We start from the raw sequence: 15,923 nt of genomic DNA, 5'->3' as shown, positions 1-15,923 counted from the left end.
ATAATTTCCACTTGTGTCCCCTGGTTCATCTTTCACTGTTGATTCTGAAGACGTCCACTGGGTTGACTTTGTCAGCGCCTTTGAACATTGATTTCCTCATGGACCTGTGTTCAAGACTACAAAAGGTCCAGTTCCTCCAGGCTGCCAGTGTACAATATTCCTTTAAGCCCTTACACAAACCAGTCCGGGTCTAGTGCAAACCAGACATGAAACCACTCCTTACTCCTTTACTTATATTTAGATGAAATAATGGATCTTTTGCAACTGTTCAGAATGAGCAAGATATCTTACAAAAACTAAAAACCACTTGTCCTTTTGCAGCCTAGTATTGTAATTTTGAGTTATTCTGACTACCAGCCGTTCCTCCATGACTAAACAAATTACTATTTGAATCACTTCACACATTTGGGATCAGACAGTTATTCCAACTTCAGATGTTTTCTAATGTCATGTTCTGTATTGGAGCTAGTATGTTGATGGCACAGCTTTCTGATGATGTATAGTTCTTAAATACATTCATGTATGAGAAATCACACACTCAGCAGGAACCACACGCACAGGCTCAGGAAACTAGAGACAATCCTTCAAGCTTGGGATGCAAGGCAGAGCATAGAGGAGTGGATTACTTTCAGGCTGGACAGGACACCTTCATCACGACCACAAAGATTTAGAATAGCTAAGCGTAAAACTCACTCTGAAATCTAGCCCAGGACATAAGATCTGTGAGGAAGCAGAGAACTGCAATGTCTCCCTTTTTCCACAAGGATGCAAGGGGTTTAATAGTGCAGTATTGGGAGCTCTTCATTTAAATGTCTTAATGGCTAGTTTAATTAGTGTTGGGTCTAGGGAATAGGCCCATCTTGCATCCTGTGGTTCTGGAACAGGCTCTAAGTTGCTATGTGCCTTACCGGGAATAAGCAATTTTCAGACAATGGATGGTTGCCCAACAATAAACATCTCCAATGCTTGTTATACATTTTCAGTTAGGAATAACTTAAAATAGGCAAATTTGTAAACCTTCACCTCCATCTTCTCACAACCTGCAAACTATTCAAGTCTGGGCAAGACAATGTTAACAGGCAGTGTCAGTTTAGAATCAAATGGTCCAGCTTTTCCATTAGTTACGAACTGAGTAGCAATCATATGATTAATTCTACTCGGATGATTTAAGAATGATCAGGAAATATTGTGATTTAAAACTATACTTTGTTTCTTCAAGACATGCTTGGCCCATGTCCTAGTTTTTCTTACAATCACTCACCACTCACCCCTAAAGGCAGCAGAACGTCTGCAGTGCCAGCTCTGTTTCCTTTTGTTCTGTAGATTTCTTTCCACAGTCCACAAGGTGGCACTTGAGTCTAAAGGTTTAAGGCTCATCATAGCAGTTGCAGTATGTTGCAGACTTTTTAAAAGTACACTACTGGGAATAACCAAAGACAAAAAAAAAAGACAACACTACAGGAGTCACAATCTTCCATTTTAATTGACAAGTTTAAAAAAAACAAGGATGAAAATTAAATCTGCTTATAAATGTACACATCACCTGTAAAATAAAATTGTACGCATATTAAATTATCTCATATCCTATCTTAGAATATATATTTTAAAGTTTCTAAATATACAGATTTCTATATATTTACACCCTCTTGGAAGTCATGGGATATGCTTGTTGAATTTGCATGTTTTATCAGTTTATGAGCCAGTGTTTTTATACTTGCAAATAATAGCCCAGTGAAAATAAAATGGCTTCTTGGTTTCCAGGTTCTGGACAAAGAAGTCTAATCCAGTCTCCTCCAAGTCACTACAAATATGTTCATGGCTTTATAGTCCCATGCCAAACCTGGCTTCACCTGCATTGTGTCTGGAAGCATGACACTATAAATGCAACACTTCCATAGCTCAACACAGAAGACACCGTTCATAAACCTTTGCAAAGAATGAAACTTATTTCATTAGAACTTAATTCCCCCAATCCCACACTCAGACAAAATACATTCTTACAAAGGAATTTTAATGCTGTGTGAAGCAAACGAGGAAATCACAAGTTTCCTGGAGGAAAAACAGAACACTGGTTAATCAAGTATTTTAATGGGCTCCTGCAGGACTGCAAGTGAGACCAGTGCTCCAGCAAGTGAAGTGATGCTAAAAAGGATGGAAAACATGTTATTACAATCTAAATCCTAATGGTTTGATAACCAAGACCATGAAAAACCACACAATGGTACTTCAGAGTTAGAAGACGAAAAGATCGTGGCTGTACCATGCAGTACCCTCAACCCTTACACTGTATGTGGCAGCTTGCCACTATTTAAATATTGTGCTGTTCTGTACACTAAAATTCTAAATGCAATGTTGTCTAAGATTGCACTAATTAGCAACAGCCACTTCAGTATGATTATTTCATTATGTTAATTCTAGTCACCCCTTGCTCCCGTGACTTTATTAATGCTGTCCACTAGGAAACTACTTCTTCATTTTTAACTGTTATTGTCTATGTACTGTAGTACTACGCAATGATTAATTAACCCTGGTTTGAAGGTCACTATCATATACAACATATGCATACCGCAAATCTTCCTTGTGATAAGTTAAAGTTCTTATTGAACATTAAAGATTCCAAAGAAACCCATGCAGAAAAATGACCTAATAAGAAAAACCTCACAAACTTACTGCACTTCTTGAAGAGTGCCAGCATCTTTGGGATAAAGATACAGAACCACAAGACGGTTGACCACCATGGGTTTTAATTTAAAGGTCTACGAATAACTTTATATGAATATTTGTGAAAGAAAAAAAAAGATTTAAAACAATTAGGCTAAACAAACCTTTTGTCCTTAAGTTTGGAATACCCAGTTCACTCCTATGACCTACCTCAACTGTCCACTGGCAACTGCAAACACTAATGTCCCTGAACTTCTTGTCAGATGATGAAGAGTCAGCCATGTTCAGGAGTGAGTCAAAGAAGTGGAGTTTGGCTTGGAGGATGTGCCATAGCCTCACCAGTTATGTACTTCACAGAGGTCACAATGGAGAGTAAAAAAAGAGCTAAATCCTCATTAGTTATCCTTCATTAGAGATGGAGGAGATCTGTGATTCTTTAGACCTGGGAATAAAAATGGACCAGCAAATGACAGAGTCTGGCATTTTAGGAGGTACGCCACTAGGGAACCTACTCTGATTTTTTACCAATCAGAACCAACCAACTTAGTCAACTCATATAATAAACCTTGCAACAATGCATAGCTGGCTTTCACAAAGCTGTAAGTAAAGCACTTTGATGCAAAGACCTTGCTGAGATCAGTTTGGGATAATGTGATAATTACATGATCTTAACTTGCATATTGAACATCACACCTTTAAAATAACAGCTTATCAGAAACTGACCTTATATACCATGAGTCTCTCCATCTCAGAAATGTAGTCTGCTCTCTATAGGTCCTTTCTGGCACCAAGTGTTTAACAGGAAAGAGAATATAAAGCATGGAAAACTACTATAGGTAAACCCAAAGCATTAAATATAAGGGGAGTGATACTTTTCATAAGATCTGGACACACTGGAAATAATTTACTCTACTGATGATTAAAATGTAGTCATTAATTAAAGGCAACTATGTCATGTCTGTACAGGAACCTACTGCAATTCCTGAATCTTACCTAGTGAGTAACTCCAGCATTCCAGAATTCCATTTTCTTAAAGGCACACATCTACATTTCAGTGTGCAAAAAGCTAAACAGTTTCTTAATTAAAATTGAATCACACCTGGAGCAAGGAAGAGTCAGATTCCCAGTTCCAGAGAACACTTTTTCAACTTTGCTCTGCAGTTTCCTGGGACTGACTAATGTGCTTGTAACTCATATTTCCCTTGACAGCCTGCAAGCACAGCTGTGCAAGGACTTTGGGCTCCTTGCTGCAAGATCGGCATTTCTATCCCATGCCTTACTCCAGGTCACACAAACATTATTTTTAGACTTTTTGAACACCCAGTAGCTAGGCATGGGCGGTATACAATTGTGCCATATTCATCACTAATATTTTTCATTTATAATACGATTATGCATTTCAGCCTTGTCTCATACAAGAAGGGCACTCCGGACTGCAATGTACACTAGTAAATCTTTGACCTTGAAAGCCTCCATTGTAAGAACATTCAGCCACATTGCAGACATCTCTTTGGGGATCAAATGATGAGAGGCTAATTCTGTGGGCCAGTACATTTTTACATTTCACTTTTGTGTTTAATTGAACACACTAACAAAGAAAACTGGTAAAAAGTCTCTGTCTTTTAACTTCGCTCTCCAGAGAGATCTTGGATGGGCCCTCAGACAGCAGACTCAGTTGGTTATGGCAGGTTGGTTTACAATCACCTGGATTACAAAATCTTTCTGGATTTTGGTTTCCTGTAGGCGGGTCTTATCTGTGAGAAGCTTCCCTGAAAAGAACCAGCGTTGATGTGCTGGACTGATGTCTTCCTGGACCTGGAGCTGTTTCTTGAGCTGGCCGATGGTGTCTGCCATGCTGGCACTGAGGCGCAGGTCCTTTCCTGTGGACAGACGCACCTTGAGCTGGAACTCCTTCTTGGGGATGACCAGTGGCTCTGGGTTTTCCACAGGCTCCTCTTCGCTGCGCTCTGTAATCAAGTTGACTGGAGGGGCTAGGCAGTACACTGGCAACTGGTACCGATTCCCCAGCTCATCATAACACTCCGTCAAGGACCCTGTAAATGCCAATGAGAAGTACGAGTTGTATCTGCTGATCATCCATACATCTACCACTCTCATCCAAGTCAAAGTCACACAGGAGCTGACAAATCCCAGCAAGCAAAAGATGCAAGGCGGATATACCCTGGACGGGACATCAGTCCATCACAGGACACACACAGACGTAAACACTCACTCCTAGGGCCAATATTCCCAGAAGCCTATTAACCTTCCCGTACGTCTTTGGACAGTAGGGGGGAAAACTGGACCACCCAGAGGAAACCCAGGCAAACATGGGGAGAGCATACAAACTCCATGCAGATTAGCACCAGGTCTGGAATTGAACCCAGGGCAAAGCAGCGATGCTTACCACTGCACCACTATTACACCTTCCGTTGATCGTACTCATGGCAATATGTCAACTGTTAAACTCCTGCTATGACAATTCTTGATTTGTTTTTTCATCTTATTGGAATTCCCAGAACAAAACATAATTATTGCATCAGGTTGTGATCTATCCCTTGGTTTTGCAACCCCAGGCCTACCTATGAAACATTGTTTTCCGTATTACATAAAAACACTGCCAGTGAATCAGTCCGTCCGTCACTAACCATGAGGCAGTGTGATGCTGGCTCCATCCACGATTGCTTGGGCCAGCTCGTGGTCGTTGCACTCAATTGCAATGGCAGCTGCTTTTAAAGCATCCCAGATCTCTTTGCGCCCCTCAAAGGCTGGCGCTGTATCCCAGAACTCATCCCTCTTGCTGCGCAGCTGCCCCTCTGTCATTGGGTAATCACTCTTCCACTTGGGCTTGTCCTTCTTCAGCGGCTCATTGCGACCTGCAGGAAAGACACACTCCTCTGTCAAGTGACCAACAAGCAGTCGGAATAGGGAGTTCTGGCAAATTAAAATTCAAGACCAAAATATACCAAAAGCAGGTTTCTTTAAATGACCAGTCTCTAAACATTACCCAAAAAAATAACGTAATACTAGATGTACTTCTTTTCCTTTTGGAGGCTACAGTATGGTATTGTAAACCCAATCAATAATGTAAGTCTAACTCCATCTACATATTTGCTTTATTTGATGTCTACCTGACTATAAGAGGTGAAACAATTATTGTGTATCTTTGACAAAGGCTACCTTTAACCACTGATGAAGGAAAAGTGATGTGTGATAATTTGTGTAATCACAAAGTTGTAATGAAAAAGCATGAGTAAGGTTTTGATTTCATTGGTCTGGATTATTGCAAGGCTTCAGATCAAAGCATTATTTATGGTCTACTAATCAAATTCATTAAGATATTTCAGTTGGAGTAAACCAAATCAACATGTCAAGTATATGAAAATGGAAGCCTGACAGTTCTGTGGGAATAACAGTGAGGTAAAGTAGGATTGTCCTCCGAGACATGCACTGTACATTTTGGCAATTTTTGGGCAAAGTCAACTTTACTAAGGAGGATAAACAGTTACCAGGTTTGTGTACTGGAAGAAAAATGGAAAGAGCTGGTGTTACTGCCTAAGTAGATACAACAAATATATATAAAAGTAACAAGTAATAGGTTTATTCCATGCTGAAAAGAGAAGAAAGAAAACACAACGTTTCCGCCATGGAATCCGAAAATGAAGTTTTCATTTCAACACTGAACTTCGAGGTCCCCGCCTCTCAAAATCTGGAATGGCCTCTAAGCTTTACAGTTCAAGTAATGTGACCGCATTTACTGTTACTGAGAGTCCAAAGTCAAGCTCTTGCATGTTGCAGGAACTCAGATAGCACAAGAGTAAAAACAACACCTTAGAGAAACACTCAGTTCTCATTTATCAACAGTGTTCAGATTTCAGGTCCATTGTTTATCCCTATCAAACTAGGGAAAATAAGGTTTTACAGACTGCATTATGTTTCTTGCTAAAAAACTGTTATAAAAATGTTATAAATAATACGTGTGGTTTATTGTATGACAATACTGTGCAAGTTTAAAGTCCAGAAAACACGAGGGTCACATTTATTCACAATTAGTATATTGTAGATCCTCCCCGTCAGAGAATAAAATGACTAGAGGCCTTCGGTAGTGTGTGATGAGGTTCTGGCACTTCAGGAGGAAAACTTACAAACATTCCAGTTTTACTTGGCTTAAGGCCTGGAGATTAAGATGGTCAGTGAAGAACACATTTTATTTGCATGTAATTGGGATGAATGTTTTGGATCAATGATGTGCTGGAATGTCAAGGTTCTTAGCAGAAAGAGCCAACTGTTTGTCTGACATACTGTACCCCAATACGTGTCAAATTTAACTATTTAAATTGAATTCATGTACTTGAAATGCTGTTATGATAACAGTAAAAATTAACTAAAATTACTCAGTCCCTAATTCATTCTGCTATGTTTCTTTTTGTTCCCCTTTCATTTGGAGTATGAATAATTCTGGAGGGCACTGCTTCTGCGTCAACATGCTGTAGGCCATTGTATCTTTAATCAGGAATAGACAGTAAAGCCCCAGGTGAACGCACTCTTTAAAGTGAGAAATGTACATTTAAAAACTGAATAAAGTTTTTGTGAATGTTGGAAAATACTCAGCCTTCCCTGTTCACAAAAAAGTAATATTAAAACATTCAACAATTGTGTCTTGCCATATGCAAATCCTATGAAAAACAGTTTTGCAGTTTAAACCCCTTACTGTTTCCACAGTTTTCATGGTCAGCTGCACTATTTTATGTAACTTATGTGACTGCCTTGGGATTTCCCAGCTCAGACTCTGTACTGCCTGCAGGGTTTAGAGTCCTGACCAGAAGAAGAGCTAATGACAAGAACAGGCCATTCAGAGGGCCTGCACCACTGCTGTTGCTAAATGTCCCCGTAATGTATTCCATACACTGATAACGGAGTGTTAAAAGTATATATAATTAGTACAAAACTGGCGACTAAGCAGTTTCCATTTTACTATGTTCTGTTCACTAAGCCTAATTTTTTTAATCTACCTCATTTCTTTTGAAAGGTATAAGATCTGAATCAGTTCACCTCACATACTTCCTTGTACTGTAACTGAAGAGATTAAGTTCCTGAAATCATCGCATAAGTGAGTAATGTTGGTCTTTGCTGGACTCCAGTGCTTCTTTCTCCCTTTTATAAAGTGGTAACATGAGGATGAGGGGGCATCCTCAAGCCTTCTGGGCAGATATGCCTGTCCTTACAGTATCAAGGACCATGCAGCAAAGGTGAGCCACAGATTGCCCTAGCTTAGTCTGGAAAACTAAGCTGCTGCATGCACAAGAAGAACAGATCATCTCCATCACTAGGGCTTACATTTGAAAGGTGCAAATATGTAAGTCTCTAAGATCTTATTGCACTCTGCACAAAACATTTCACTTCATAGCTGAATATCTCGGTGAAGATGGTCAGTTATTACTTCAATTGGTTTTCTTCAACGTTTTTTTTTTGCCAGTAGGTAGACTTTCATTTTACAAAGATCACTGCACCAAAGGAAATCCGTCACAAGTCCCACCTCAGAATGAAGCAAAAATTATCTTCTGTATCAGATCAATAAACTAATGGATGATTTTGTGAAAATGAGCCTTGCGAACATTTAAGTAAACACATAAACAATGTTGTAAGTGAGATTAATTACAGCAGAATTTATACAGGCATCAATAAGGGTCTTGGAGGATTCAGGTTGTCTTACCAAACCCACTGAGCCACAACCTCCCTAATCCATACTCCACAAAGAGATATATTGGTGATGGTACACAGGCAGCTGATAGGTATTTAGAAGGTCACTTTCAATAAAAGCAAATTAATTATAGAGCTGCGGATTACATGCTGTAATCAGGTGAGGCAGGGCAGGATTTACCCAGTCTTTCCCAGGACGCACTTTAGGTAGGTACAGTATCACACTGCACGTTACAAGTACAGTAAGCTCAAGTAATCCAAGGGATCATTCTGAAAATGTCCACTGCAGAAATCAATTAGCACTTCATTATGTCAGACCTCTAACAGATCGTTCCCGAAACAGCACAGTTTGCCTCCTGTAAATACCAATGTTTCTAAATACCAGACTCCTTTCAAATTGAGTGAATTGCTGTAGACTCCCTTTGTGTTAAATATGCTAAACCATTCAGCCTCACACAGCCGTAAAAGACCTTGTTAAAAAACAAAACTTGTTAAAAAATGTCCTTGACAGCAAAGCCAAGCCATCACAAATTACTTTTAAATCTTATTTTTAAAAGATAAGTCAAGCAAGAAATTTCTCATTTACAAGGACCCTGAAACCCATTTATACAACAGGCGTGAGTAAAGTATCTTGCTCAGGGGTACAATAGCAGCATCTTAACCACGTGCCACAACTCTACTACACGCCACTGCCTTAAAATTGTAATTCTGCTGCTGTATATGATGGCAGTTTTGGCCAACTTTGTCATATGAGGAGAACATGTGTAACTGTGACTATCATGCAATCACTGGGTAACAGACGCTAAATTGAAGGGTAGGATAGTGACATCTGTTTTTAAACCTTTTCCCCAATTAAAGGCACAAGTTTCACAACAAGAGAAGTCTCTATGGCAAAAGCCATTACATCCCGATGATGGGAGCGTCGCTGGGTACTCCAGTGTTTTTAAAAGCTATATTGCTCCCCGCACCGTATACTTTGGCTGCTCATCATTTCGGTTTTGCTAAAGTCCTTTAAATATAAAAAAAACACATTTGTAGAAATACCAGATCACTAAAATGGGTTTTTGGACACGAGCAGAGGTCTGGTGAGCCACAGATGGGTCATATGGCCACAGGTATAAGAACCGAAACAGCCATCCACCCCAGGCTCCAGCACTAATGTTACAAGAGCATCAAGAAGTGCGTCATCATCTCAGGAAAAACTGTTCTGTTGAATTATAGAACAGACATGTGTAAACAGAAATGGATCATTCCCTTTTGTTAAAGGAGATGGCAACATTGAGTTTAACAAGGTGCTTAGTTAATCCAAAAGTTTAAAATAGAAAATTAAAGAAACTGAAATTAAGAACATCTTACACTTGTGTCGGTGGATAATGCTATATAGCCACAAAACAAGATTGTTGTGGATACAATGACAACACAAATTGCTATCTACTGTGTCATTTTTATAAGGAAAACTGAATAAAGTTTCCCCAAAACAAAGACAATAACATTCTACAGCTTATTACATTCAAGAAAAAAAAATATAAATGTAGATATTTTGCACTTACAAACTCCTGGCTTTGTTTCATGAGTTTATATGGACAGTGATCGACAAAGTTGTAAGCTTTGTAATACTTATTTAGAGCTTGTGTGCTCTGGATGTCATGCAGCTGTGCTAAAGATAAAGTGGAACACTGTAGTAAGACTGCCAAAGCCTTAGAAAACATCCCAGAACTATTTTTGAGCAGATATCAACTAACCACAAACGTATGGGCCAGACATCACCGATGCTGCAGTGTTAAGAGTTATAGTAACAGCAGGCTAGAGATATACTCGAAGCGCTGTGCTCTGTAAAGTGCAGTTTTTCACACATCAAAGGAAGTAACACACAGGAGAAGAACAGTCACTGATGAAATTTAAGCTGTACCCTGATCCTATTATTAACCAAGAAGCTATATATTGATTATATCAAGTCAAAGGGGGTTAAAAAAGTTTCAACTTAACCATGTGATTTTTCCAACAATTTTTAATTTTGTGCAAGTTTTATGATGCCATACCTGTGACACCTCACCTCTAGTACTTTTTCTTCTACTAGCAATGCTGCAGTAGGACTTGGGTTACAATACGTTTTTTGTGCTTTTTAATTTAAATAGAAAACCAAAGTAGAACAATAAAAAAAAACACCAGACTCAGTTTTTAAGAAGTAATCCTCATTTAATAAGAATATAAGAGAGGTTACAACTGACGGGAGGACATTGGACCCATTTAAACTGTCTGGTAGTCACTAGTAGCTGACACAATAAATCCAGCCATTTCTTGAAGGAGGCCAGTGTACTGGCTTCAACAACATGGCAGGGCAGCTTGTTCCAGACTCCCACAACCCTTTGGGAGGAAGAAGTGCCTCCTGTTCTCAGTTTCAGATGCACTTCCCTGTAGTTTCCACCTGTATGCTCTGGTTCATGTTTCACTGCTAATTCTAAAGATCTCTACAGGTAAATGCCATCAATGTCTTTGAGAGTTTTGAATACTTGGAACTACAGGTATCCTTATAGTTTGCTTTGTTCATGACTGAAAGGTTCAGCTCTTTTAGCCTGTCAGTTTAGGACATTCCTTTAATAGCACTTAGCAAGTCTTTGCCTTGGGCATTAAACCATTATATTGCACCAGTGTCTACAGTAGTGCAAATTCTCCAGTGGAAAACATTTTCATCCTTTCCTTCTTTTGGCACAAAGACACAATGTAGCCCCGGTCTTCAGTAAAACCAGGCAAAAGTCGGGTAAAATGCTAATGTTGTGTATCACTGTGACTTAATAAGTTCAAATAAAACAACTAGTACAATTAAAGCAGAATAAAAAAAAAACAGCAGACTTGTGGGCCTCCAAGACCAATACTGTGATCCCTTGAGTGCAATAATGAAAGAGCTCACAGTAAGTGAAAGCAACAGTCTATCAGAACAGCTCACCTGGGGAACCCAGTACAAACATGAGATGATTAGAAAAACAATTTGACATTTGCATTGGAAAACACTTCTAACCTTTTGCATTCCTACAATGATACTGTGGGAAAAAATGATGAATAAAATAAGAGTTAATAAAAATGCATTCACATTCTCAAAAACACTACTTGTGTAGAAATGTAGCATGTAGTTGGACTACGCTTTAAGGCCAAGCTTTTTGGAAAGGTCAGTGGTATGGCATTTGACATTACTCCAAACCATTTAACCCTCACTGTGGACTGAAGTAGCACCTTATTTAAGGTTAAAATAATAAACATAATGTACTTTAAACTGTAGGGACAGGCCCAGCCTTTACACAGCTGACTAAGACATGTAGCCCGAGAGCAGAGAAGAGGTGGGTTGACTCTCAGCCCACATCCCTGCCAAATTATACCTTCCCACTGCCAGAAAGTTGCAATCAGGGAAACTCTAAGGTATGAATCAGAGAAGGAAAAAAACACAACCTGACAAAATAAGCCTTCCAGTGACGAGTGCTAGACTGAAACCGAACATGTTTACACAGACCACTTAAGTGCGTATTGTCAGACTGTGAAGTTTCCTCTTCTTGATGGGCACAGGGTTGTAAGGCACTGCCAAGCAGCACTATTCCCTTTTCTGATACGAAGAATCTGGAAATCTGAATCAACAGGCAGGTGACTCAGCGGTTTGGCAGGGAAAACAGGACGACGTTATGCACTACACAGCTTTTCACGCAACTAATGGAATTGCAACAGTGCAAACGTGATATTTTTCAGACTTCTATTTTGCGATAATTTAAGTCATGCTTTTTACTGCTTTGGGTCAGCATCTGACATTTTTACTACACATGCCTACAGAGAGCCTACCCTTATTCATTTCCATACACAATGCGATCACTTAAGACATTCAAATGGTTATCAGTAAAGAGTGTCAGCTTGATGAAGAAAAACCATGAAAAGAAGCCAACGTCTACAGAATAATGAGACTACCAATATTTAAACAAAAGGCTTCAGTGTTGGGTTCCATTTAAAAACATCTGTCATAAAGCAAAATAGATGTGGAAAATACTAAACATTAGTCAAAATTACTTGTCTTTAAACTGACAAGTTCCTCTGGCTGGGCCCTTTAAGAAACAATTCACTTAAAGTGTATTTACAGGCAACGGTTAACATGTACTATTTGTATTAAACATCAAGTCTACCAGAATGATTACACGGAAAACACCTGCAGTACTATTATTTCTCAACCACTTATGTGGAATCCCAGGAGTTAAAGAATATCTGATTTTGTGTGTATGAATTCCTTAATGTCAACAGTAAGAACAGGACAGCCAATGATGTGATTTACCCTTTATTTACTAAAACAGTGGCTGTCCAGTGAGTTCTGTAGACAGCACGTTTAGGGGCAAGTGTATACAACGTTTCCTAGCCAATATCTAAATTTGTAATTACGCTAAGTGCTTTAGCAGCAATCCTGATCCCATCAGACCCTTTTAAAGTCAAGAGTCAAAAATAAACCGTAGCTGTAAGTCCTTGTTTGACCGGGACAGTACACCATAATCTTCGATTAATAGTACCAGGCAATTTAAAATCACATGTTGAGACATCTATTTACCTTGAGCTGTTTTCAGCTATGCTTTCTATAAATAATATACTCCTGTATTCTGCACTACATAGAGCATTATTCCCAAGCAGACATCGTTTACATAAAAACAAAACTGGGGGCAGTTTTAAAAAACATCAAAGTTCTCTCATAAAATATAGCAGGCTATGAGACTAAATGCCACGTCATTTGTAACCAAGATTAAAAGTCAGCCATTTTAAATTAAGTACAACAGGATATTAATGTTTACAGCAGAGCGCAATTCTTTAAAAAATGCTTGTTTTATGTTGCAAATTAGTAACTAAACTGTATGCAGAAATCTTCCTGTCATTACAGGGTGCTTGTTTTGTAGATGTGTGCTCACAAAGCACAAGCTCTGAAAACACTTTTCTCAAGTCTGAACATAAAATAAGAATCTAAAGCATCCCATCGACGATTAATTATAAATGACCTCATAAAAGGAATATTTTTGAGCCACAATTTGTGAAACGATGTGCTAGAATAATAAAACCTAAGGCAAAGTCAATTGACGGATTAAATAACCTTGGAAGACTCAAGACTAGTACCAAATGCCAACTGGACTGCACTCTGCTCTACCAGGCTTTCTTCATTCTTCACACAGACCACGTAAATTACATTCATTGCAATTACAAATCAGAAATTCAGTCTGTGGAAGACCTGGCCTCAAAACTACTCAGACAGACAAAACTTTGAGTGTACATAACCAGATCCACGAAATCGTAAGAAGGAATATCAAGTCGCATCATCTGTTCAAAATTCAAATGACTTTTTTTTTGTATACCTCAGATCACCAAAAATAAGCAAAGTCACAACCCACCTCTCTGTTCTCTAGAACAGTTCATCACTGGAGCCAACGCCAGTGCATTTGATTGTGCGCATTGAGTTTATCCCGCGCCATTCTTCCTGTAGCACTACTTTCCCCCCACCATTACATTTTCAGGAAAACCTGAAGGGACTTCTACACTACAAACTCGCGGGGTCAGAACAGAGTTGTGGCTTCGCATCCAGCTGGAAACACTGCTGCTGTACCTTGAGAGAGGTACTTCACCCCACTTGCTCCGGTCCACCCAGCTGTATACAGTAAGTAAGGCTCAGCAGTGGAGGGGAGTGATCCCACAATGGACTGGGGTCCTATTGCTGTGGCCCTGGTGTGGCCTTCTCCTTTCACTCTACAAACACAAGATGCTAGACTGTAACCTGTCACAGGCTGCTAATCAATCACCAAGCACACAGGGTGAGATTCCTACAGCCTATTCTTGATCCACTGAGGATTTAGGTAATCCACAAGAACCACAACTCATATTATCCCAAGACTAGTTCTCACCCCTTAGTAACAGGGGAGTCCAGAAAGAGACCTCAAGCTCAGCGGTAAAAAGCACAGATTTTGCAAAGGAAAATCACATTTTTAAAAAAATGTACCCTGGGATTGAGGGCCGGATTACGGCATTATTATAATTCTAAAGAAAAATTGATAAATATGCAGATTTTAATCAATCCTAATTAGCTATAAAGAACCACATCGACTAGATGGGCAAGTGGCTTGCTGTGTGCAAGGGTACAGTGTTTCCTTTGTGCTGTTCTCTGGCTGTAGCACAGTGGTGCTCTGAATGGGGAAGGAGCGTCAGAGGATCTGTGACCCTGCCGGGGCAAAGCATCAGGAAGTCGCACAGAGGGCCTGGAGGAACCACTGGTCACACACGGATCCCCTGACATCCCTGTCTCGACAGGAAAGGGATATTCTGCTTTTTGCATCGAGTGTCACACTTAGAAAACATCCAAGGCTCTGCACCCGCACCGTTGCAGTTCTCGTCTGTAAAAAGTGCTCACAAGAAACACGGCAATCCTTCAGGCTCAAAGCTGCGGATGTGTCGTGACTAACCGTGTGTTAGACTGGACCCGGATTAGAGGCGATGTAAGAACACCTCACATCCACACCAGCTAAGGGACCGGGCGTGCTTGCAAGGCATTATTCCCCATCATTATGACTGACAAACACTTCGCTGCGTAGGTCGTGGCCTCCGAAGAGTCGACTCAAACTCCCCACTCGACGAATTTCTCTTGCGAGCAGCCTCTTTTCTAAAGCCTCGTCCCTCCGCTACACTACACTACACGCTGGCCTCTTTTCGGCGTGGACTGCAGCCGCTCAACTTCCAACACTAAACAAAACATTCTCTCGCAGGAAGCGAAACTGATCACGTCCCGGGCGGGGGGTGTCTTACCTCCACGCTTCCTCGCCCCGCTCCGGCCTGACCCCTGCGAGCTCCCCCGCTCTCTTCCCACGCAGCCTCCCATGACTGGTCAGTTACTCCGGACCCCCCATAAAGAGCTCCACGCCGTGGGGGAAGAAGCGTTCACGCCGACCCCTCCGGGAAGGGACGCGGCCCCTGGGTTCCCCGTGCGCGTCCGCGGGAGCACCGCGCCGCTCGAGACTCAGGCGCCGTTGTTGTCGTTTGAGCTCACGAGCATTCCGAGGCGCGAGCCGTAGCGGGGGGGCTCGGCAGGGACCCCCCCGGAGCAGGACCGGCCAAACCTTCAGCCCTCGCGAGGTCACCGGCCCCGCCGCTGCAGGAAAGAAGCACTTCGGGGGTTATTTTTAAGGAGAGGGAACGCGGCTCCCCCTCTCCCGTCTCCAGTTATTTCTGGCTCAAGAGTCCGGCGGTAACTTCACTGGCACTTCTGCGGTCCCGGCTCAGCCTGCTAAGCAAACTCGTCTCTGCTCTTGTGGCACAAAAACAACTCCACAGATATGTTGTCGTTGTTTTCTTTTTTTTTAAAAAATTATCTCTAGACAATTTCCCTGCCCTCCCTAATCCCCAACCTCTCCCAGGTCGCCTCGGATTGCTCCAGGTTTAAATCCCTTTCTCCTTCCTGGTGGCAGACGGCGCTAGTGCGCCTGCGCAGCCCTGCGCGGAGCTCTGGGTAGAAACCGGCCGGTGTTGGATTTCGTCTCGTGACTGGCACCGCTGTGGTGTCAGGTAACAGG

General features: G+C 41.0%; 1 protein-coding gene across 1 annotated transcript; it reads right to left on the bottom strand.

Moving 5' to 3' along the window:
- Positions 1–4,214: 4,214 nt before the first annotated feature.
- Positions 4,215–15,923, bottom strand: ubtd1a (ubiquitin domain containing 1a). The gene is made up of 3 exons (XM_088634452.1): positions 15,160–15,923; positions 5,310–5,537; positions 4,215–4,715 (listed from the first exon to the last, which is right to left on the bottom strand). The coding sequence occupies exons 1-3, from the start codon at positions 15,230–15,232 to the stop codon at positions 4,333–4,335; spliced, it is 684 nt and encodes a 227-aa protein (XP_088490578.1). The 5' UTR covers positions 15,233–15,923; the 3' UTR covers positions 4,215–4,332.

This window comes from Lepisosteus platostomus, chromosome 6, assembly GCF_059453375.1.
Source record: "Lepisosteus platostomus isolate fLepPlt1 chromosome 6, fLepPlt1.hap1, whole genome shotgun sequence".
Classification (NCBI taxonomy): domain Eukaryota; kingdom Metazoa; phylum Chordata; class Actinopteri; order Semionotiformes; family Lepisosteidae; genus Lepisosteus; species Lepisosteus platostomus.
Note: the sequence above shows the minus strand (reverse complement) of the source record. Positions and strands in the feature narration are given on the sequence as shown.